We start from the raw sequence: 24,671 nt of genomic DNA on the forward strand, positions 1-24,671 counted from the left end.
TGGCTGTTCAGACATCTTTACTTCATTTAATGTGGGCTTTCATCATTTCCAGGCTCCCAAGAGTGAGGCCAGCAGTGTGTCCATATCAGGCTCCTGGGATTTGCAAGTTTTTTCAATCCTGAGGCAAAAACTCTTGACCAAATCTTCCTAATTCAGTGTTATATTTTGCCCACCTCGGTCCAGGACCCTCAGGGCCCACTTCCAGATGCAAACTTCTGGATCCACCAGCACATATTGGCTGGGTTCTGCACCTCTTTGGATGCATCATATTCCTTTTCTTTAGCAACCGTGGCAGGTTCTCGGATGGGCAATGCTGGGACTTCACCACAGTTATGGGTCTGGCAGCCAGGAGGGGAGGTGGGGGCAGATTCTGAAGCCGATCCTGAGGGGCAGTCAGTGACCTGGGAGACACCTGCTTCATCTGAGACTTCTGAAGAGTCATCAGGGAGAGCCATTACCTCCGCACAAGGTGAGCAGGCCACCTCTGCAGGCTCCAGGAGGTCGGGGGACTCAAGTGCTCAATCCAGTGGGATGTGTCCCATGTCTCAGGGTCCCACTTTTCCCTCCAGGACCCTGACTCTGTCCTAAAACACTTGCTGAGGCGAAGGCTTCAACCTCCTCTGAAGTTTCTCTTATCTTAAAATTAGGTCTGGGAGAGGCAGGGCAAGATGGCGGACTGGTGAGCTGTATGTTTTAGTTACTCCTCCAGGAAAGTAGGTAGAAAGCCAGGAACTGCGTGGACTGGACACCACAGAGCAATCTGACTTTGGGCATACTTCATACAGCACTCATGAAAACGTGGAACTGCTGAGATCAGCAAAATCTGTAAGTTTTTGTGGCCAGGGGACCCACACCCCTCCCTGCCAGGCTCAGTCCCGTGGGAGGAGCAGCTGTCAGCTCCGGGAAGGAGAAGGGAGAACTGCAGTGGCAGCCCTTATCGGAAACTCATTCTACTGATCCAAACTCCAACCATAGATAGACTGAGACCAGACAACAGAGAATCTGAGAGCAGCCAGCCCAGCAGAGAGGAGACAGGCATAGAAAAAAACAACATGTAAAACTCCAAAATAAAAGCGGAGGATTTTGGGAGTTCTGGTGAACATAGAAAGGGGAAGGGCAGAGCTCAGGCCCTGAGGCTCATACACAAATCCCGAAGAAAAACTGATCTCTCAGCCCTGTGTACCTTTCCTTAATGGCCCTAATTGCTTTGTCTCTTAGCATTTCAATAACCCATTAGATCTCTGAGGAGGGCCCTTTTTTTTTTTTTAATCCTTTTTTCTTTTTCTAAAACAATTACTCTAAGAAGCCCAATACAGAAAGCTTCAAAGACTTGCAATTTGGGCAGGTTAAGACAAGAGCAGAACTAACAGAGCTCTGAGACAAAAGACAATAATCCAGTGGCTGAGAAAATTCACTAAACACCACAACTTCCCAAGAAAAGGGGGGTGTCTGCTCACAGCCATCATCCTGGTGGACAGGAAACACTCCTGCCCATCGCCAGCCCCATAGCCCAGAGCTGCCCCAGACAACCCAGTGTGACTGAAGTGCTTCAAATAACAGGCACACACCACAAAACTGGGCATGGACATTAGCCTTCCCTGCAACCTCAGCTGATTGACCCAGAGTTGGGAAGGTGGAGCAGTGTGAATTAACAAAGCCCCATTCAGCCATCATTTCAGCACATTGGGAGCCTCCCTACACAGCCCAACAGCCCAGAACTCCCCTGGGGGGATGGCACTCACTTGTGACATAGCACAGTCATCCCTCAACAGAGGACCAGGGGGTGCACAACCTGGAAGAGGGGCCCACTTGCAAGTCTCAGGAGCCATACTCCAATACCAAGGACTTGTGGGTCAGTGGCAGAGACAAACTGTGGCAGGACTGAACTTAAGGATTACACTATTGCAGCAGCTTTAAGACTCTAGGATCACCAGGGATATTTGATTGTTAGAGCCACCCCCCACTCCGACTACCCAGAAACATGCCCCATATACAGGGCGGGCAACACCAACTACACACACAAGCTTGGTACACCAATTGGACCCCGCAAGGCTCACTCCCCCACTCATCACAAAGGCTAAGCAGGGGAGAACTGGCTTGTGGAGAACAGGTGGTTCATGGACGCCACCTGCTGGTTAGTTAGAGAAAGTGTACTCCACGAAGCTGTAGATCTGATAAATTAGAGATAAGGACTTCAATAGGTCTACAAATCCTAGAAGAACCCTATCAAGTTCAGCAAATGCCAAGAGGCCAAAAACAACAGAAAATTATAAAGCATATGAAAAAACCAGACGATATGGATAACCCAAGCCCAAGCACCCAAATCAAAAGATCAGAAGAGACACAGCACCTAGAGCAGCTACTCAAAGAACTAAAGGTGAACAATGAGACCATAGCATGGGATACAAAGGATATCAAGAAGACCCTAGAAGAGCATAAAGAAGACATTGCAAGACTAAATAAAAAAATGGATGATCTTATGGAAATTAAAGAAACTGTTGACCAAATTAAAAAGATTCTGGACACTCATAGTACAAGACTAGAGGAAGTTGAACAACGAATCAGTGACCTGGAAGATGACAGAATGGAAAATGAAAGCATAAAAGAAAGAATGGGGAAAAAAATTGAAAAAATTGAAACGGACCTCAGGGATATGATAGATAATATAAAACGTCTGAATATAAGACTCATTGGTGTTCCAAAAGGGGAAGAAAAGGGTAAAGGTCTAGGAAGAGTATTCAAAGAAATTTTTGGGGAAAACTTCCCAAATCTTCTAAACAACATAAATACACAAATCATAAATGCTCAGCGAACTCCAAATAGAATAAATCCAAATAAACCCATTCCGAGACATATTCTGATCACACTGTCAAACACGGAAGAGAAGGAGCAAGTTCTGAAAGCAGCAAGAGAAAAGCAATTCACCACATACAAAGGAAACAGCATAAGACTAAGTAGTGACTACTCAGCAGCCACCATGGAGGTGAGAAGGCAGTGGCACGATATATTTAAATTCTGAGTGAGAAAAATTTCCAACCAAGAATACTCTATCCAGCAAAGCTCTCCTTCAAATTTGAGGGACAGCTTAAATTTTTCACAGACAAACAAATGCTGAGAGAATTTGCTAACAAGAAACCTGCCCTACTGGAGATACTAAAGGGAGCCCTACAGACAGAGAAACAAAGAAAGGACAGAGAGACTTGGAGAAAGGTTCAGTACTAAAGAGATTTGGTATGGGTACGATAAAGGATATTAATAGAGAGAGGGGAAAAATATGACAAACATAAACCAAAGGATAAGATGGCTGATTCAAGAAATGCCTTCACGGTTACAATGTTGACTGTAAATGGATTAAACTCCCCAATTAAAAGATATAGATTCGCAGAATGGATCAAAAAAAATGAACCATCAATATGTTGCATACAAAAGACTCATCTTAGACACAGGCACACACAGAAATTGAAAGTGAAAGGATGGAAAAAAATATTTCATGCAAGCTACAGCCAAAAGAAAGCAGGTGTAGCAATATTAATCTCAGATAAAATAGACTTTAAATGCAGGGATGTTTTCAGAGACAAAGAAGGCCACTACATACTAATAAAAGGGGCAATTCAACAAGAAGAAGTAACAATCGTAAATGTCTATGCACCCAATCAAGGTGCCACAAAATACATGAGAGAAACACTGGCAAAACTAAAGGAAGCAATTGATGTTTCCACAATAATTGTGGGGGACTTCAACACATCACTCTCTCCTATAGATAGATCAACCAGACAGAAGACCAATAAGGAAATTGAAAACCTGAACAATCTGATAAATTAATTAGATTTAACAGACATATACAGGACATTACATCCCAAATAACCAGGATACACATACTTTTCTAGTGCTCACGGAACTTTCTCCAGAATAGATCATATGCTGGGACATAAAACAAGCCTCAATAAATTTAAAAAGATTGAAATTATTCAAAGCACATTCTCTGACCACAACGGAATACAATTAGAAGTCAATAACCATCAGAGACTTAGAAAATTCACAAATACCTGGAGGTTAAACAACACACTCCCAAACAATCAGTGGGTTAAAGAAGAAATAGCAAGAGAAATTGCTAAATATATAGAGACGAATGAAAATGAGAACACAACATACCAAAACCTATGGGATGCAGCAAAAGCAGTGCTGAGGGGGGAAATTTATAGCATTAAACGCATATATTAAAAAGGAAGAAAGAGCCAAAATCAAAGAACTAATGGATCAACTGAAGAAGCTAGAAAACGAACAGCAAACCAATCCTAAACCAAGTACAAGAAAAGAAATAACAAGGATTAAAGCAGAAATAAATGACATAGAGAACAAAAAAACAATAGAGAGGATAAATATCACCAAAAGTTGGTTCTTTGAGAAGATCAACAAGATTGACAAGCCCCTAGCTAGACTGACAAAATCAAAAAGAGAGAAGACCCATATAAACAAAATAATGAATGAAAAAGGTGACATAACTGCAGATCCTGAAGAAATTAAAAAAATTATAAGAGGATACTATGAACAACTGTATGGCAACAAACTGGATAATGTAGAGGAAATGGACAATTTCCTGGAAACATATGAACAACCTAGACTGACCAGAGAAGAAATAGAAGACCTCAACCAACCCATCACAAGCGAAGAGATCCAATCAGTCATCAAAAATCTTCCCCACAAATAAATGCCCAGGGCCAGATGACTTCACAGGGGAATTCTACCAAACTTTCAAGAAAGAACTGACACCAACCTTACTCACACTCTTTCAAAACATTGAAGAAAATGTAACACTACCTAACTCATTTTATGAAGCTAACATCAATCTAATACCAAAACCAGGCAAAGATGCTACAAAAAAGGAAAACTACCGGCCAATCTCCCTAATGAATATAGATGCAAAAATCCTCAACAAAATACTTGCAAATCGAATCCAAAGACCCATTAAAAAAATCATACACCATGACCAAGTGGGGTTCATTCCAGGCATGCAAGGATGGTTCAACATAAGAGAAACAATCAATGTATTACAACACATTAACAATTCGAAAGGGAAAAATCAAATGATCATCTCAATAGATGCTGAAAAAGCATTTGACAAAATCCAACATCCGTTTTTGATAAAAACACTTCAGGGCCACAAAATCTCAAATCAACTCGTTTGGCTGTGCGTTGGTGAAATAGCTTTCTATTTAACTGCTGTAGGAAATCCGGCTCTAGTAGCTGGACAGAAAAAATGAAAGGAGATGAAATTCAAATAGCTCTTACTTGAACACCAAGATGCATATCAGGCTGGATCCGTGTTTCCTGATTGTTTTTACCCCGACATCTGCAAAGGAGGAAAATTCCATGACGTGTCCGAGAGCACACACTGGACTCCATTTCTGAATGCAAGCGTTCATTACATCCGGGAGAACTATCCCCTTCCCTGGGAGAAGGACACAGAGAAATTGGTAGCTTTCCTGTTTGGAATTACCTCTCACATGGTGGCAGATGTCAGCTGGCACAGCCTGGGTATCGAACAGGGATTCCTTAGGACAATGGGAGCTATTGATTTTCATGGCTCCTATTCTGAGGCTCATTCAGCTGGTGATTTTGGAGGAGATGTTTCGAGCCAGTTTGAGTTCAATTTTAATTATCTCGCACGGCACTGGTATGTGCCCGTCAAAGATCTATTGGGAATTTATAAGAAACTCTATGGTCGAGAAGTCATCACCAAAAATGTAATTGTTGACTGTTCGTATCTTCAGTTCTTGGAAATGTATGGTGAGCTGTTAGCTGTTTCCAAGCTTTATCCCACTTACTCTACAAAGTCCCCGTTTTTGGTGGAACAATTCCAAGAGTATTTCCTTGGAGGACTGGATGATACGGCATTTTGGTCCACTAAGATTTACCATCTAACAAGCTTCATGTTAGAGAATGGGACCAGTGACTGCAACATACCTGAGAACCCTCTGTTCATAGCATGTGGAGGCCAGCAAAACAATAACCATGGCTCAAAAGTGCAGAAAAATGATCTTCATAGAAATTCAGCTGCATTTCTAACTGAAGACATTGAAAGAAATATAAACTATGCAGAGAGAGGAGTGTTCTTTAGTGTGGATTCCTGGACCCAAGCTTTCAAACGGAACATATGGACAGTGTTTACAGGCAGCTCCCAGCAGTCACTAAAGCATGTCTCCATCCCCTCATCATCTTACTTCCTGTCATTTCCCTATGCAAGACTTGGCTGGGTAATGGCCTCAGCAGACCTCAACCAGGATGGCTACGGTGATCTTGCGGTGGGTGCACCGGGCTATAGTTGCCTGGGCCACATTCAGATCGGCCGCGTGTACCTCCTTTATGGCAACGACCTGGGCCTGCCCCCTGTTGACTTGGACTTGGACAAGGAGGCTCACAGGATCTTGGAGGGCTTCCAGCCCTCAGGTCAGTTTGGTTCTACCGTGGCTGTCTTGGACTTTAACAAGGATGGCGTGGCGGACCTGGCCGTGGGAGCCCCCTCAGTGGGCTCCGAGCAGCTCACGTACAGGGGTGAGGTGTACATCTACTTTGGTTCTAAAGAAGGAAGAATGCCATCTTCCCCTAATATCACCATTTCTTGCCAGGACATCTACTGTAACCTGGGCTGGGCACTCTTGGCCATAGACATGAATGGAGACCGTGAGCCCGACCTGGTGATTGGCTCCCCTTTTGCACCAGGTGGAGGGAAGCAGAGGGGAATTGTGGCTGCATTTTATTCTGCCACCAGCCAGAACGATAAAGAAAAGCTGGACGTTGAGGCAGCTGACTAGCTGGTGAGAGGTGAGGAGGACTTCGCCTGGTTCGGATACTCCCTGCACGGCGTCAGCATGAACAACAGAACTTTGCTGTTGGTTGGAAGCCCGACCTGGAAGAACGCTGGCAGGCTGGGCCATTTATCCCACAGAAGTGATGAGAAGCTAAGCCTCGGAAGGGTGTATGGCTATTTCCCGCCAAATTGTTAAAGCTGGTTTACCATTTCTGGAGACAAGCAACCCCCAGAAACCCAGCTTTGCAACAACATGATGTACGGATCTACTGTAGAAACTGTGAACAAATGTCCTTGTGTTTCCTTCCAAAATTTAAAGTGCCTGCAACATCCCTGTGAGTTCACTGAAGCACTTCAGGGCACAGTTTGGGAATCACAGCTGTATGGTACAAACTGACATATTAAAAACTGAATTTTACTGAGTTTCATTTATAAATTTGAGAATTCTGATCTACTTTCAGGTAATTAGCAACCCCCCGGGGGTGCTGTGAAACCAGGCTGGGATCTGTTGGTCTGGGTTGCAGTAATGTAAGGAGCTAGTTCCCTCAGCTACATCCCTCTCACCCTGTCTTCTGTCTGCATGCATTAGTGCTCTGGCTCAGAAGAATCTTTGGTTCAGACTGCCCACTGTACACAACTAACAGGTTAAATATCAAATGGGGATTTTAAGGCACTAATTAGTAACTACGAAGTACTTTCAATATGAAAACAATAATAATGGCAAGGGTGAGTTGAGATGGGCACTCATATACTGCTGATGAGAATGTAAAGAAATACATCTTTGAAATAAAGAAGTTTGGCAATATGTCAGGAACCTTAAAAATCTTTATTCCCTTGGACCCTGTATGGACCACATTATCACTCTGTTCTCAAAAACTATTCAGAACAATAGATTACAGTATTTATAGAGCAAAACATTTAGAAATAACCTAAATATGAAAAGCAGAACATTTTATTATTCACAAAATCCCCATTTTGTTTAAAATATGTACATGTAGCCATATTCAGTGATATATAAATTATTTTTCTTTTTTTACCCCTTTTCCCCCCAAATTTTCCAAACTTTTTGTACTTATCATCTTGGCATTCATAAGTTTAACATTCCTAGTTTTGAGTATTTTGCAATTCTGAGTCCATGACATGACGTGACTTATGTAATCCATAGTTTTTTCAAGTTTTGAGTATTTTGCAATTCTGAGTCCATGACACGACATGACTTATATAATCCATAGGCTTTTCAAGTTTTGAGTATTTTGCAATTCTGAGTCCATGACATGACATGACTTATATAATCCATAGGTTTTTCAAGTTTTGGGTATTTTGCAATTCTGAGTCTGTGACATGACGTGACTTACATAATCCATAGCTTTTTCACATCACAGTTCGAAACCGCGCTGTGAGACAGGTTCTTTCCCATGGCCCATGAGGGAGATAAGCCAAGAGGGAGACAGCAGCCCAGCTGTGTTTCACAATAGCTCTATTGTTTCCTGCTGCCACTTAAGTTATCCTTGAGAAACTATTGAAACATTTGCATGTGCTTTAAAAATCTGCCCTCTCCCTCAAAGAAAACCGAGGGATAAGTGCTTATTACAGAAATGAAAAAGTTGAGGTCTACAAAATAATGGTCCTTAACCGGCAAGTATAAGCATCATGGAAGGAATGCTTGTTATTGTGGAATTCTAAGATATGGGAATTCGTAAAGGTCTCAGGATATAACTCTTGTAAACCAAAGTTCTGCCTAATTATTTTGTTATATATTACTGAAATAATAGAAATAGACATTTAAAAAAGAAAAAAAAATAAAGAAAAAAAATAAATAAAAAGGAAAAAAAAAAAAGAAAAAGAAAAAAGAAAACACTTCAAAAGGTAGGAATTGAAGGAAACTTCCTCAATATGATAAAGAGCATATATGAAAAACCCACAGCCAGCATAGTACTCAATGGTGAGAGACTGAAAGCCTTCCCTCTAAGATCAGGAACAAGACAAGGATGCCCGCTGTCACCACTGTTATTCAACATTGTGCTGGAAGTGCTAGCCAGGGCAATCCAGCAAGACAAAGAAATAAAAGGCATCCAAATTGGAAAAGAAGAAGTAAAACTGTCATTGTTTGCAGACGATATGATCTTATATCTAGAAAACCCTGAGAAATTGACGATACAGCTGCTAGAGCTAATAAACAAATTTAGCAAAGTAGCGGGATACAAGATTAATGCACATAAGTCAGTAATGTTTCTATATGCTAGAAATGAACAAACTGAAGAGACACTCAAGAAAAAGATACCATTTTCAATAGCAACTAAAAAAATCAAGTACCTAGGAATAAACTTAACCAAAGATGTAAAAGACCTATACAAAGAAAACTACATAATTCTACTAAAAGAAATAGAAGGGGACCTTAAAAGATGGAAAAATATTCCATGTTCATGGATAGGAAGGCTAAATGTCATTAAGATGTCAATTCTACCCAAACTCATCTACAGATTCAATGCGATCCCAATCAAAATTCCAGTAACCTACTTTGCAGACTTGGAAAAGCTAGTTATCAAATTTATTTGGAAAGGGAAGATGCCTCGAATTGCTAAAGACACTCTAAAAAAGAAAAACGAAGTGGGAGGACTTACAAGCTTATTATAAAGCCACAGTTGCCAAAACAGCATGGTACTGGCACAAAGATAGACATATAGATCAATGGAATCGAATTGAGAATTCAGAGATAGACCCTCAGATCTATGGCCGACAGATCTTTGATAAGGCCCCCAAAGTCACTGAACTGAGCCATAATGGTCTTTTCAACAAATGGGGCTGGGAGAGTTGGATATCCATATCCAAAAGAATGAAAGAGGACCCCTACCTCACCCCCTACACAAAAATTAACTCAAAATGGACCAAAGATCTCAATATAAAAGAAAGTACCATAAAACTCCTAGAAGATAATGTAGGAAAACATCTTCAAGACCTTGTATTAGGCGGCCACTTCCTGGACTTTACACCCAAAGCACAAGCAACAAAAGAAAAAATAGATAAATGGGAACTCCTCAAGCTTAGAAGTTTCTGCACCTCAAAGGAATTTCTCAAAAAGGTAAAGAGGCAGCCAACTCAATGGGAAAAATTTTTGGAAACCATGTATCTGACAAAAGACTGATATCTTGCATATATAAAGAAATCCTACAACTCAATGACAATAGTACAGACAGCCCAATTATAAAATGGGCAAAAGATATGAAAAGACAGTTCTCTGAAGAGCAAATACAAATGGCCAAGAAACACATGAAAAAATGTTCAGCTTCACTAGCTATTACAGAGATGCAAATTAAGACCACAATGAGATACCATCTAACACCGGTTAGAATGGCTGCCATTAAACAATCAGGAAACTACAAATGCTGGAGGGGATGTGGAGAAATTGGAACTCTCATTCATTGTTGGTGGGACTGTGTAATGGTTCAGCCACTCTGGAAGTCAGTCTGGCAGTTCCTTAGAAAACTAGATATAGAGCTACCATTCGATCCAGCGATTGCACTTCTCGGTATATACCCGGAAGATCGGAAAGCAGTGACACGAACAGATATCTGCACGCCAATGTTCATAGCAGCATTATTCACAATTGCCAAGAGATGGAAACAACCCAAATGTCCTTCAACAGATGAGTGGATAAAGAAAATGTGGCATATACACACGATGGAATACTACGCGGCAGTAAGAAGGAACGATCTGGTGAAACATATGACAACATGGATGAACCTTGAAGACATAATGCTGAGCGAAATAAGCCAGGCACAAAAAGAGAAATATTATATGCTACCACTAATGTGAACTTTGAAAAATGTAAAACAAATGGTTTATAATGTAGAATGCAGGGGAACTAGCAATAGAGAGCAATTAAGGAAGGGGGAACAATAATCCAAGAAGAACAGATAAGCTATTTAACGTTCTGGGGATGCCCAGGAATGACTATGGTCTGTTAATTTCTGATGGGTATAGTAGGAACAAGTTCACAGAAATGTTGCTATATTAGGTGACTTTCTTGGGGTAAAGTAGGAACAGGTTGGAAGTTAAGCAGTTATCTTAGGTTAGTTGTCTTTTTCTTACTCCCTTGTTATGGTCTCTTTGAAATGTTCTTTTAGTGTATGTTTTTTTTTTTTAAATTTTTTTTTTCATACAGTTGATTTAAAAAAAGAAAAACAAGGAAAAAAATATGTAGTGCCCCCTTGAGGAGCCTGTGGAGAATGCAGGGGTATTGGCCTACCCCACCTCGATGGTTGCTAACATGACCACAGACATAGGGGACTGGTGGTTTGATGGGTTGAGCCCTCTACCATAGGTTTTACCCTTGGGTAGATGGTTGCTGCAAAGGAGAGGCTAGGCTTCCCTATAATTGTGCCGCTGCAAAGGAGAGGCTAGGCCTCCCTATAATTGTGCCTAAGAGCCTCCTCCCAAGTGCCTCTTTGTTGCTCAGATGTGGCCCTCTCTCTCTAGCTAAGCCAACTTGAAAGGTGAGATCACTGCCCTCTCCCCTATGTGGGATCAGACACCCAGGGGAGTGAATCTCCCTGGCAGCGTGGAATATGACTCCCGATGAGGAATGTAGACCTGGCATCGTGGGACGGAGAACATCTTCTTGGTCAAAAGGGGGATGTGAAAGGAAATGAAATAAGCTTCAGTGGCAGAGAGATTCCAAAAGGAGCCGAGAGGTCACTCTGGTGGGCACTCTTACGCACACTTTAGACAACCCTTTTTAGGTTCTAAAGAATTGGGGTAGCTGGTGGTGGATACCTGAAACTATCAAACTACAACCCAGAACCCATGAATCTTGAAGACAATTGTATAAAAATGTAGCTTATGAGGGGTGACAATGGGATTGGGAAAGCCATAAGGACCACACTCCACTTTGTCTAGTTTATGGATGGATGAGTAGAAAAATAGGGGAAGGAAACAAACAGACAAAGGTACCCAGTGTTCTTGTTTACTTCAATTGCTCTTTTTCACTTTAATTATTATTCTTGTTATTTTTGTGTGTGTGCTAATGAAGGTGTCAGGGATTGATTTAGGTGATGAATGTACAACTATGTAATGGTACTGTGAACAATCGAATGTACGATTTGTTTTGTATGACTGCGTGGTATGTGAATATATCTCAATAAAATGAAGATTAAAAAAAAAAAAATTAGGTCTGGGCCTGATCTTCACTGTACTTGTTCTTCCTGATAAAGGAAATGAGGGTCCCTTCAAATGCCGCTCAGGAGGGCCCGCAAATGTTCACAAAATGTGGATTGAAATGTTCACGGCAACATCATTCAAAATAACCCAGAACCTGAAACTAGGCCGATGCCCATCAACTGTAGAATGGATAACAACAATTGGAATATTTACACAATGGAATACTATGTTGTAAGAGAAGAAACAAGTTACAACTGCATTGCAACAATAAGGATGAATCTTCCAAACACAACATCTATCAGTTGAAGCCAGACACAAAAGAGTGTAAACTATGTAATTCACTTATATAAAGTCCCAGAAATGCCAAAATTCCTTTACACTGTTAGGGTCAGGGAGCTGGAGAGGGCTTTCAAGGGGGGCAGTAATGTGTTGTTTGTTTATCTGGGTGCAGGTTGAATATGTTCAAATTCATTGAACTGTACACTCTGATGCATGTACTTTTCTGAATTTATTTATTTATTTTTAATTAAATTCTGTTTTATTGAGATATATTCACATACCATACAATCATCCATGATGTACAATCAACTGTTCACAGTACCATCATATAGTTAAGCCTTCATCACCCCAACGTATTTTTGAACATTTTCCTTACATCAGAAAGAATCAGAATAAGAATAAAAAATAAAAGTAAAAAAGAACACCCAAGCAATCCCCCCCCATCCCACCCTATTTTTCATTTGGTTTTTGTCCCCATTTTTCTACTCATCCATCCATACACTAGATAAAGGAAGTGCAGTCTGCAGGGTTTTCACAATCACACTGTCACCCCTTGTAATCTACATTTTATACAATCGTCTTCAGGAGTCCAGACTACTGGGTTGGAGTTTGATAGTTTCAGGTATTTACTTCTAGCTCTTCCAGTACATTAAAATCTAAGAGGTGTTATCTATATAGTACATAAGAATGTCCACCAGAGTGACCTCTCGACTCCATTTGAAACCTCTCAGCCACTGAAACTTTATTTTGTTTCATTTCACATCCCCCTTTTGGTCAATAAGATGTTTTCAATCCCATGATGCTGGGTCCAGATTCATCCCTGGGAGTCATATCCTGCGTTGCCAGGGAGATTTACACCCCTGGGAGTCGGGTCCCACGTAGGAGGGAGGGCAGTGAGTTCACCTGCCAAGATGGCTTAGTTAGAGAGAGAGAGAGAGGGGGCCACATCTGAGCAACAAAGAGGTATTCAGGGGGAGACTCTTAGTCACAATTATATGCAAGTTCAGCCTCTCCTTTGCAATAATGAGCTTCATAAGGGCAAGTCCCATGATAGAGGGCTCAGCACATCAAACTTCCAGTCCTCAGTGTTTGTGACAACATCAGCATCAGTCCAGGTGAGGAAGTCTAACACTTCTGCATTTTCCCCCAGCTCCTCAGGGGGGGCCTGAAAATATATTTTTATTCTCTGACCAAATTACTTTAAAATGTGTCACTATTTCACTCTAACCTATACTAATCTACCATATCTCATTTCCTATTCAGAGTTCCATGTAATTGTGGTGTTTGAACAAACTGACTGTAGAAATTATATTGTTTAGAAAATATAGATCCTGCACCAAATAAACATCTCTTCCCTTGGTCTCTCATGGAAGTTGAAGTTTTAAAACACAGTCAGTTTCAACCTTTACCCTTTGGCCTGGTTTGTCCTAGTCTTAACCAGATCTGCTTCATTCATGTCACTAATTGAAGTCTGGGCTCTTTTTCAGCTTTTTTTTTTTTTCTTTTTTTTTTTTTAACAGTTGCTGTGTGCGCTAATACTGACATTCATATCTGCCGAGCTCTAGCTCTGAATTTCAGGGTCACAGAGATACTCAATGTTCCAGAGACCAATCAGGTTATACACAAAGGGATCAGTGTCTCAGAGTTTGGAGATAGCCATTACAATTCAGGAATAGATTTGACTGCTGTAAGAGCTTACAATCTAGGGACCATTACAATAATCATTCCCCTCTTAGTCTGTGTTCTGAGATTCAATTCTGAGTTTACACATTGTAGTTAATCCATATTGGTGAGGCATTATAGTGTTTGCCTTTATTTCTGGCGTACTTCACTCAAAATGCTGTGTACATGATCCATTCACCTCATTGCGTGCCTCACAACTTCACTCCTTCTCATAGTTGCTCAGTATTCCACTGTATGCACACACCACAGTTCACCATTCTGTTCCTCAGTCTATGTACCCTTAGGCCACCTCCACCCACTGCAAATCATGCATACTGTCTCCATAAACACCAGTGTGCAAATGTCCGTTCATGTCTCTGCTCTCAGGTCTTCCAATTACATACCCCATAATGAGGTTGTAGGACCTTATGGTCCCCACATACTTAGCTTTTTGTGGAACCACCACACTGACCTCCAGAAAGGCTACACCATTTTGCCTGCTCATCAACAGTCGATAGATAATTCCCTCTGTCCATGTTTTCTCCAACACTTTTATTCCTATTTATATTTTTTCCTATAATTTTATAGAGTTATATTCACACACCATACATTTATCCACAGTGTACAGTGAGTTGTTCACGGTATCATCATAAAGTTGTACATTTATCACCACAATAAGCACTTGAACATATTGATTAGTACAAAAAAAAAGTTTGTTTTTGTTTTGTTTTTAACAAATAATAAAAAAGATGATAAAAAGAAAAATAACATGTCATACGATACAATATAATAGTAAGGACAGAAAACACCTCTCATATACACTTAGCTTTGGTATATTGCCTTTGTTACATTTAATAGAAGCATATTACAATGTTACTGTTGACCACAGACTCCAGATTGCTTTGATTATGTTTTTTCCCAAATAGCATCCCTTTTTCAACACTCTGCATGGTTGACATTCATTTGCTCTCCCACATGTAAAAGCATTTTTATATTTGTACATTTAGTAACGTCATTGGTCACTCCAGTTTTTGTCAAGTTATACAGTCCCAGTCTTTATCATCTGTCTTTACCTCTAGTGTCATACATTCTCCTATCCCACCTCTTTCAGCTTTACTCACAGACATCTTTGTTCAGTGTACTTACAATATTGTGCCACCGTCAAACAATTATGCTATCTATTTCTGGATCTATACAATCAATCCTGCTAAACATTCTGTAGTCCTTCAGCATCAAATGCCCAATCTCTACCCTCTTTCTAGCTCCTGGTAGCCTGTATTGTCAGCTTTTAACTCTCAAAGTTTGTTCATTAATGTTTGTTCATATTAGTGAGACAGTTGTTTCTGGCTAACTTCACTCAATATAATGTCCTCAAGGTTCATCCACATTATTACATGTTCCGTGTCTTTGTTCTGTCTTACAGCTGCATAATATTCCATCATGTGTATATACCACAGTTTGTTTATCTACTCGTCCTTTGATGGACATTTGGGCTGTTTCCTTCTCTTGGCAATTGTGAAAAATGCTGCAATAAACATCGGTTTACAAGTGTCTATTTGTGTCTTAAGTTTCAGTTCCTCTGAGTATATACCTAGCAATGGAATAGGTGGGTCATATGGCAGATCTATACTTGGCTTCCTGAGGAACCTCCACACTGTCTTCCAGAGTGGTTGCACCATTCTACATTCCCACCAACAATGAGTAACTGTGCCTCTTTCCCCACATCCTCTCCAGCACTTGTAATTTCCTGTTTTTTGGATAATTCTGGTAGGTGTGAGATAATACCTCATTGTGGTTTTAATTTGCATTTCCCTAATAGCCAGTGAAGTTGGGCATTTTTTCATATGTTTTTGAGCCATTTGTATTTCCTCTTCAGAAAAGTGTCTGTCCATTCCTTTTGCCCATTTTTAAATTGCATTGTTTGCCTTTCTGTTGTTGAGTCTGTATTTATTTTGTATTCCAATAAAAAGTTTGAAAATATGTACCATAGAAATCTTTCCAAGTCATGATATATGTTCCCTACATACCTATTCACTTAATTCTTTTAATAACTGCCTAATACTCCATTGCAAGTCTGCAGTGTAATGGAACTACCCCCACATTGAAGGCCGTTGAGCTTGTTTCCAGCTTATTGCTCTGGCAAATCAATGCTGAAGACTTCCAGTTGCCATTGAAATGAAGTAGATACATTCCATGCTTTGTCTCCCCTGCTGAAAGCAACAGAAATCGGACAGAGTATGTGGAGCAGCTCTCCAAGGACTCTGCAAAACTAATGGCAGCAGAAGAGCTGGGGAAGCAAAATGAAACTCAGAATAAGATTAATCCAGGGGTGAATTTCTGGATTTTGTTTCCTCCTACGTCCCCCTTCCTGGATGCAAATGCTGCCCTCCACACCCCTAAACTGCACACTGATAGTCAGGAAAAGGGGGAACTAAGGAAAAAAGAGGGAAGATGCTTTTTTTTGACTTTTGACTTTTGACTTTTGACTTCTGCTTGTTTATCTTTCCCTTTCTTTGCTGGTCCCCAGGCAAGCCTCTGTCCAGAAGCCACAATCCCACAGTGGCTGACACTGAGAACCCTGAGGGTGGGGAGTTGTCTCCAACCAGTGGAGCTGTGCCCAAAGAGAGAGGGGGGCACATCACTGCATTTTTTTCTCTCTTTATTCTCCCTCTGCTTGGCCCTGGACTGTGACCCAGTCACAGGATGTCCCAGCTTTGTAGCCAAAGGCCCAGGAAGGGGGCCTCTGAAAGCCGAAAGCAAAACAGCTCTAGAAAGGGATTCTAGAACTCCCAGGCTCACCCCCAAACTCTGTTTGCCTACATCTGACACTAAAGAGGATGCCCAAGTGTGGGAGCCCCTGGCCCCCAAGTGTCTTGAAAACTGCACATAGCAGTTTGCTTGACCTAGGACAGTTAAGGTTTCACCTATTCTCCTTGTAATATCAGGTTCTAAATGTAATCTATACCCGAAACTACCTGCTCCCTGGGACTCCCTGAGATACTGTTATCTACAAGATAATCTATAATCCTCCCCTCCTCCCTGTTGATTACAATCAATCCCTCCCTACCTTGCATGACCTCTCCTTGCCCCCAACCCCACTCCCTTGCCTTATACTCTCATACCCATTGGAATGTCGAGCCCTTATAAGCAGCTTATTCAGCCCCCCAAAGTACGGACTATTTCCACATTGTGCTCTGAACTCATTCAGAGCACTTCTAAATCCATTCAGAGTATCTCCTGACTTCAGGGTAATGTGACTCGACTTCCCACCCTGTCAGTAAGCCCCATAATAAAGGCTTATGTCTCAGAACATGTCCGGTGCTTTCTTTAGTCCTTTGGCTACAAAAGCCCTCTTGGGCCATAACACCAAGGCTTTGAGAACTTCTGGGAGGATCACAGCCCTGGGCACACACAGGGTATGGAGGGGAGGGCAGGGAGCAGACACATCTAGGGCTCCACTGCTTCTCAGGCTCCCAGGATGCAAAGATTTTGAAAACTGAACTAACATTGGAACCACAGTGCACTAACCAGCTCAACTACCTGCTACTAAAGAAATTAAATTTCTAGTTAAAGACCTGTTTTGGAGAGGTTATGGAGTGGTTTTATAAGTTTATGCTGGCAATTGCATGAATTGATGCATGTGTTAAAACTTATAGAACTGTGCACAAGGATAAAGCAAATTATACTGTATGTAAAAAAAAATAAAATAATATGAAATAAAAAAATTACAAGAAAATAATGAAATCAACAAGAGAAACTTTTCAAATCGTAGATGTTAAATAAGTGCAGTTTATTTTGTCCCAATTATAACTGAATAAAACTGCCAAGCAAGCCCAGAGAAGGGAAGCTGGCTGATGCTCCCCTGCAGGCCTGTTTCCTCCCATAAAGGGTTTGCTGCTACAGGCAGAGGCGCCTGGGCTCACTGGGACACCCCGACCCCACTGGGACACCCCGACCCCAGGAGAAGCCTCAGCCCTGAAGCAGGAACTCCTTGGGCTTCCCTGGGGCAGGGAGAGCAGCTGCCCAGGAGTCGCCTTCAGGGGTACACGGTGGTGGCTGTGGGCCTGAGCGCACAGACCGAGTGCAGGGACAGACCCACCGTAGGAGGGTAGATATCCCCATGACACGGGCCGCAGGGGCTGGAAATGAGAGCCCAGAGCTGTGCTGGGGCATTGGGATGGGAGGAGACAGGCCTGGGATATCTTCTGCAGGAGGTGACCCTGGAGTGAGGGTGGCACCCCCTGAAGAGGAGGGTGGAGAGAAGAGCCCCAGGGACAGCCTGCAGGGACCTGGAGTGAGGAAGGGGGGAAGGAGGGGGGTCAGTCAAGAGAGAGGAGGGGGACAGGGGAGGAGGGTGGGAGAACTGCAAGCCTGCGGGGAGGCTGGGAAAGGTCATTTGAATAGTCTGTTTGGGTGGTGTGAGGTGGCCCCAGGCCCCAGCCAGGGGGTGATAAGCAAGCAGTGGGGAAGGGAGCCTCTAGGGCAAACGGGGCTGCCCAGGAAAGGGGACTTTCCTTCCTTACCAGCTTGCTGACCAGCAGAAGGGGCTTCTGCTTCTCGCTCTCTCTCCTGGTCCCCGTGGCACTTCCTGCCCTGCTCCCTCACGGCCCCCTAGAGGCCTTTCACAGGCACGAGGAGGTGGAATCCTGCCAGGCCTGGACACTTCTTCTTCCCCAAATTTTTGAAGCACATCCTAACACCAATCAAGCGCTCCCAAAGGATTACTCAGCCATTTGTCCTGATTTACGAAATGAGGAAATAATTAAATAAAACAATTAAAGGAAGTGATGAGAGGAACTAAAATAGAATGATTCAGGCCAATATAAGGCAGTTTTCCTTCAGGCTCTGTTACAAGTCCCTGGAAGGCAGCTGGCGTTCGGTGACCAGCAGGCAGCGAGTCCAGGCCCGTGGGACCATGTGGCTGCCGTCAGCTCTGCTCCTTCTCAGCCTCCCAGGTGAGTGGGGCTGGGGCTGTAGGGACTGGAGGCTGCAGGGCTGGGGCAGGAGACTGAGAGGGTCTGTCCTGGGGGGAAGGAGGTGTGTCAGGGAAAGTGAAGGGCCAGTTCATTCATCGTGCACTCATTCCCCAAAGATCTATGCATTCTTGTTACCTGACAGTTAGTAACTTAGTTTTGGGGAAAGAAATAAAAATAAATAAATAAATGGTATCAGTTTTCTAGGAGAATGATTCTCAACCCTGGGAGATAGATGGTAGATAGGTAGAGAGATGATAGATATATTAGATCAATGTAGATGATAGATTGAGAGATGGATGATAGAAATGGATAGATGATAGATGGATGGAGATGATAGATTGCTAGACTTGCAGCAGATAAAGATTAGAATAAATACATAGGTGGATAGATAGATAGATAGATAGATAGATAGATAGATAGATAGACAGATGCATGAACACCTGAGGAGCTTTCTTTGAAGGAGCACAGCTGCTCAGGCTCCAGCTCAGACCCAGGCATGATGGGCTCAAGCATCTGCTTTGTTCAAAAGCCTCCAGGACTGTTCTTGACATGGGGCTACAGCCAAGACCCCCTCTTCTAAGGAGCTCGGAGAACAGGAAGAAGATGCGCAGGAAATCAAGGGTATAATAGGCTCTCTGGTGATTTAGTGAACCCCACACATCAGCCGGCCTGAGTGACTGTTCTGGACGAGCCAAAGACCAGCCGTGGTCCAGTGTAGCAAGCACAATAACCAAGACGTAGAAAGAGTCTGGAGGCCTCAGGGAGGGGCTGAATAAGCTGCAGAGTCAAAGAAATCTTTTTACAAGAGGAGACATTTGAGCTGAGCCTTGAGACACGAGGATTAAGCATTTGATTCCTTCCATCAGAGAAGAGAGAACGGCCTTCCAGGCAGAGGCAACAGCTTGTGCCAAGGTGTGGAAGTGAAAGAGAACACGGTGTTCAGGAAAAAATACGGCTCTCCGTGTGTGTGTGAAAGCACATGTGTGTAGTTTATGGACTGCATTGAAGTAACGGGTGGGATATGAGATTGCAAAAGCAGGATGAGACCCTATCGAAACATTATCCAATATCTACTTAGAAAACACATTGCTCATTGAAATTAAGAGAGATGGAAGGGAATCCGTTTTGCTCTCCTGGGCACATAGTACCGATATATTTAAAAAGAGAAATGAGATAATCCTTTTGTTGATTGCGAATTGGTAGAGGGATCCCCTAAAGCTTGGAAACGAGCCATCTCACATGGGCAGGGGTCCCCTCCATAGTTTGAAGGTTAAAAAAAAAATCCAAGAGAAAGTCAGGAAAATAGAAGTCCAGTGTTGAGAACAGGGCGAGATGTAGGAAGAGGCTGTAGCTGATAAAGGAATTCATGTTTGATCCCGATTTTCAGTAACTCAATTCTGTGCCAAGGAATTTAGACTTAATCACTAAGGAGTACACAAAGAGAGTTGTTTGTTTGTTTGTTTGTTTGTTTGTTTTTCTTATTCTTTTGAGATAATTTCAGGTCCACCTGCAATTATAAGGAACAATAGAGCGGGATCCCATGTACCTTCCTCCAGTTTTCTCAGTGGTAACATCTCAGAGAACTGTAGTACAATGGCAGAGCCAGGAAATGACATGGACACAATCCACCAATTTATTCATATTTCACCAGTTTTAGATGTCCTCATTTGCATGTGCATGTGTGTTTGTGCCTGTGAGTTTAATTCCATGCAGTTTTATTACATGTGCCAGTTTACCAGGTGAAAGTTTTTAGGGGTATAGAGGAGTAAGGTATCATGAGTGGAAGGCGGCCAAGACGTCGACATGACCAGATCTGTGACTCAGAAATGAACCTGTAGCTGCAGTGTGGACAGTTGGCTGGCAGGGAAGGATGTGTTGCTTCAGGACAGGGGAAGCGAGTTTGCAAAACGAGAGGTGGCCAGTGGTCGGTAGCATGAGGAGTAAGCAGAGACCACAGGATTGGGCATTAGGAGCCCAAAGAGAGGTGATGATAAAAAGAGCACTTCAGAGGATCAAGGAACAAATGGGAGGTGAGTATTTGAGAAATGAAACCAGAATGGGAAGGTTAGAGGTTCCTGGTCAGTCCCGAGGGATTCCTGGGCTCAGGGAAGGAGGAAATTATGTTGAGTTTCTCTTTTCCAGGTTGTTTCTCCATCCATGGTCCAAAGACAGTAAGCGGCCCACTGAGGGGCTCCGTGACCCTGCAGTGTCACTATGACCCAGGCTGGGAGCCCTACAGGAAGTGGTGGTGTCAAGGAGCTGATTGGGGTGAGTGCGACATCCTCATCATAACCACAGGAACAGAGGAAGAGGTGAAGAAGGGCCGCGTATCCATCAAGGACAACCACAAAAACCGCGCGTTCACCGTGACCATGGAGGGTCTCAGCGGAAAAGATGCTGACACTTACTGGTGTGGGATTGAGCGACTTGGAACTGACCGTGGATTCCAAGTTAAAGTGGCCGTTGACCCAGGTAGAAACATTCCCTCCTGGACTCTGAGGGCCTGGGACTGACGAGCAGAGTGATCAGAACACGTGGGTGCAGGTGTGCCAGGAGTGTGCCTGGCCAGGCATGACGTGCACATCTGGAAAGACAAAAGAAAGAGCATTGGTGTCTGGGTATCTCCATGTCTTCTAATGTTTTCAGCAGGGGTGGGGGTCGAGGGAAGGGCAAAGCAGGACTAGCTCTGCCTGGGGAAAGACTTGGAAAGGGAGGTCCTCCGTGCCAGGTCACCTTCACAGAACCCCAGCCTGACCAGGGCCTCATCAGGTGTGAGGGGAGGTGGGGGAGCTAGAAAGCCATAGTCCTGATTGTTTTGGCTGCTGAGCAGACACACAGTGACCACGAGCTTGCTGGTTTTCCTTCTCCCTGGTCACCCATCCTCTTCTTCCTCCCCCACCTCTGGTGATATAAGGGTGAAAGAGGGGCTGATGGACTCTGAGCCCATTCCTTTGTGAAGGAAAGCCAAAATCCCACTGAGGAAAAGAGGTCTCCCACACATCCTCCTCTGGCTGCCTCAGAGCCTTCCTGGGGACTCTGGGCTCAGAGGTGCCAGGGCCTCCCTGGAGACAGAGACCCAGAAAGAGACTCAGGCTGGAGCCCCCAGCCCACGAAGTCTTGTCTCCACCATGGACACCAGGCAAACCATTCACTTGCACACACACACACACATACACACACTCTGTAATGTAGCTGTTATCCATTGGCCCATTCATGAAATAGGAAAAAGTCTTTTAAAGTTTAGATTATGAAGCTTTGGTGTACATGTGTGCAGCCATTGGGAAGGTCTGCTGGCTTTAGAATGTCCCTGAAATTGACTGAACCAGAGAACAAAGGATGGGGTGGGTGTTTGGAAGAGCCTGGGAGAATGGGAGGGTGGGAGCCTCTTAACAAGACAAGTCTTCCCTGAGGCAGAAGTGCTGAGACAAGGAAGCTGGCGAGAGGCAGGGAAGGACTCAAGGGAAAAACACAGGCTGCTGGGAGTTGGCGAAGGTCAAGAGACAGAGCCCTCCTGGGTTGCCGGGCTGGGGCTCTGGGAGGGAACACCCACCTCAGCGGGTCACAGCGCTTCAGGGCCGGTGGCCAAAAGCTTGCTTCAGCCAAGCGGAGACTCAGCAGAGAGCCGGCAGGCTCAGATTTAAAGCTTGGAACATCATTCTTAACCGCGTGGCTTGTCCATGCAGGACTCTGGGCTACACTGAATCTTTGTAAATTGCTGGCATAGTTTGCCCCCCAAATGCCTCCCATCATAGTAAAATGGTATTGCTGTATAAAGTAAGTCATGTTCTGTTTTGGATGATACGCAAAAAATGTGCAAGGGAAGGCAGAGTCACTGATGTGGGCTCCCAGGATGAAAAGCTCCTTAATGCCTGGGAGTCAGAGGGCTGGCAGTGGACTATGGGGGGCCCCCCAGGCCAGGCACTGAGCCCTGCTCTGCTCTGTCTGTTTAGCGGTGAGTCCAGTAAACCCGGCGTCCAGTGTGGCTTCCTTGCCTTCAACCTCCAGGAGGTCAAACAGCAGCAAATGGATGACTTCCACCAGACCCCCGACCAGGTGAGCAGGGCTGGGCCCCGGTGGACCTGCCCTCTGCTCTGGGACTCTTCCTTTAGGGGCACTCGGGGGGAAAGGGGGAACTAAGGGAAAAGAAGGAGCGAGATGCTGTTTTTTTTGTGGGTTTTTTTTTTTTTTAGCTCTTGTTTGTTTTCTTTCCTTTCCAGGTCTCCAAGCAAGACTTCATCCAGAAGCCACAATCCCATGTCTGCTGGGCAGTGTCCGCAGGGGCGGCGGGCAGACAATGGGAAGTGTGAGGGTGGGTCACAGTTGTCTCCGACTAGTGGAGCTGCATCCAAAGAGCGAGGGGGGCACGTCATTGCATTTTTTCTCTCTTTACTGTCCCTCTGCTTGGCCCTGGGTGGTGACCCCGTTGCAGGAAGTCCCAATTTGTAACCAAAGGAGCAGCCTCTGGAAGCTGGAAACAAGGCTGCTCTAGAAAGGGATTCTAGAACCCCCAGGTTCACCCCCAGACTGTGTGTGCCTGGATCTGACCCTGAAGAGGATACTCAAGGCTTTGAGAACTTTGGGGAAGACCAGAGCCCTGGACACACTGGCTTTGAGGTAGGGGGAGGGAGCAGGCACACCTGGGGCTCCACTCCTTCTCACGCTCCCAGGATGCAAAGGTTTTGAAAACTGAACTAATGTTGGAACCACAGTGCACCTAACCAGCTCAACTACCTGCTACTAAAAAAATTAAATTCCTAGTTAAAGACCTGTTTTGGGGAGGTGATGGAACGGCGTTATAAATTTGTGCTGGTGGTTACATGAATTGATGCATGCATTAAAACTTACAGAACTGTGCACAAAGCAAATTATACTGTATGTAAAAAAATAATAAAGTAATATGAAATTTAAAAAATAACAAGAAAATAATGAAAACAAAAGAGAAAATTTTCAAATTATAGACTTTAAATACGTGCAGTTTATTTTATCCCAATTATACCTGAATAAAACTGCCAGGCAAGCCCAGAGAAAGGAAGTTGGCCCACGCTCCCCCACAGGCAGAGGCACCAGGCCCACCGGGACACCCCGACCCCAGGAGAAGCCTCAGCCCTGAAGGATGAACTCCATGGGCTTCCCTAGGGCAGAGAGAGCAGCCGCCCAGGAGTCGCCTTCAGGGGTGCACGGTGGTGGCTGTGGGCCTGAGCGCACAGACCGAGTGCAGGGACAGACCCACCGTAGGAGGGTAGATATCCCCATGACACGGGCCGCAGGGGCTGGAAATGAGAGCCCAGAGCTGTGCTGGGGCATTGGGATGGGAGGAGACAGGCCTGGGATATCTTCTGCAGGAGGTGACCCTGGAGTGAGGGTGGCACCCCCTGAAGAGGAGGGTGGAGAGAAGAGCCTCAGGGACAGCCTGCAGGGACCTGGAGTGAGGAAGGGGGGAAGGAGGGGGGTCAGTCAAGAGAGAGGAGGGGGACAGGGGAGGAGGGTGGGAGAACTGCCGGCCTGAGGGGAGGCTGGGAAAGGTCATTTGAATGGGCAGTTTGGGTGGCGTGAATTGGCCTCAGGCCCCATCCAGTGGGAAATAAGCAAAGCAGCGGGGGAAGGAGCCTCTAGGGCAAATGGGGCTGTGCAGAAAAGTCGGCTTCTCCTTCTTACCAGCTTCCTGACCAGCAGAAGGGGCTTCTGCTCCCCTGTGACTCAGGACCTCAGAGCACAGTCGCCCCGAGGGGGTTTGCATCTGCTGGTCAGTGCAGGGAGGGACATCTACCCAGGCAGGAAGGGTTTGGGTC

General features: G+C 44.1%; 2 protein-coding genes across 2 annotated transcripts; both read left to right on the plus strand.

Moving 5' to 3' along the window:
* Window positions 1-5,267: 5,267 nt before the first annotated feature.
* Window positions 5,268-17,885, plus strand: LOC119514818 (phosphatidylinositol-glycan-specific phospholipase D-like). Its single transcript, XM_037810536.1, is given in 2 exon segments — window positions 5,268-7,066; window positions 17,810-17,885. Coding segments are annotated over 2 exon segments (1,875 nt in total).
* A 768-nt stretch (window positions 17,886-18,653) lies between these two features.
* On the plus strand, window positions 18,654-23,765 carry LOC119514062 (CMRF35-like molecule 7). Its single transcript, XM_037809616.1, has 4 exons — window positions 18,654-18,861; window positions 21,025-21,354; window positions 22,833-22,935; window positions 23,100-23,765. Exons 1-4 carry the CDS (start codon window positions 18,714-18,716, stop codon window positions 23,326-23,328), a joined length of 810 nt encoding a protein of 269 aa, XP_037665544.1. The 5' UTR covers window positions 18,654-18,713; the 3' UTR covers window positions 23,329-23,765.
* The last annotated feature ends 906 nt before the right edge of the window (window positions 23,766-24,671 follow it).

This window comes from Choloepus didactylus, chromosome 18 (genome assembly GCF_015220235.1).
Source record: "Choloepus didactylus isolate mChoDid1 chromosome 18, mChoDid1.pri, whole genome shotgun sequence".
Classification (NCBI taxonomy): domain Eukaryota; kingdom Metazoa; phylum Chordata; class Mammalia; order Pilosa; family Megalonychidae; genus Choloepus; species Choloepus didactylus.

Bases quoted from the DNA above. Each gene is read 5' to 3' on its own strand.
- LOC119514062 (XM_037809616.1), top strand. From the start codon at position 18,714: ATGATTCAGGCCAATATAAGGCAGTTTTCCTTCAGGCTCTGTTACAAG. The intron at 18,862-21,024 runs GTGAGTGGGGCT...TCTCTTTTCCAG, and splicing joins GCTCCTTCTCAGCCTCCCAG to GTTGTTTCTCCATCCATGGT. The intron at 21,355-22,832 runs GTAGAAACATTC...CTGTCTGTTTAG, and splicing joins TAAAGTGGCCGTTGACCCAG to CGGTGAGTCCAGTAAACCCG.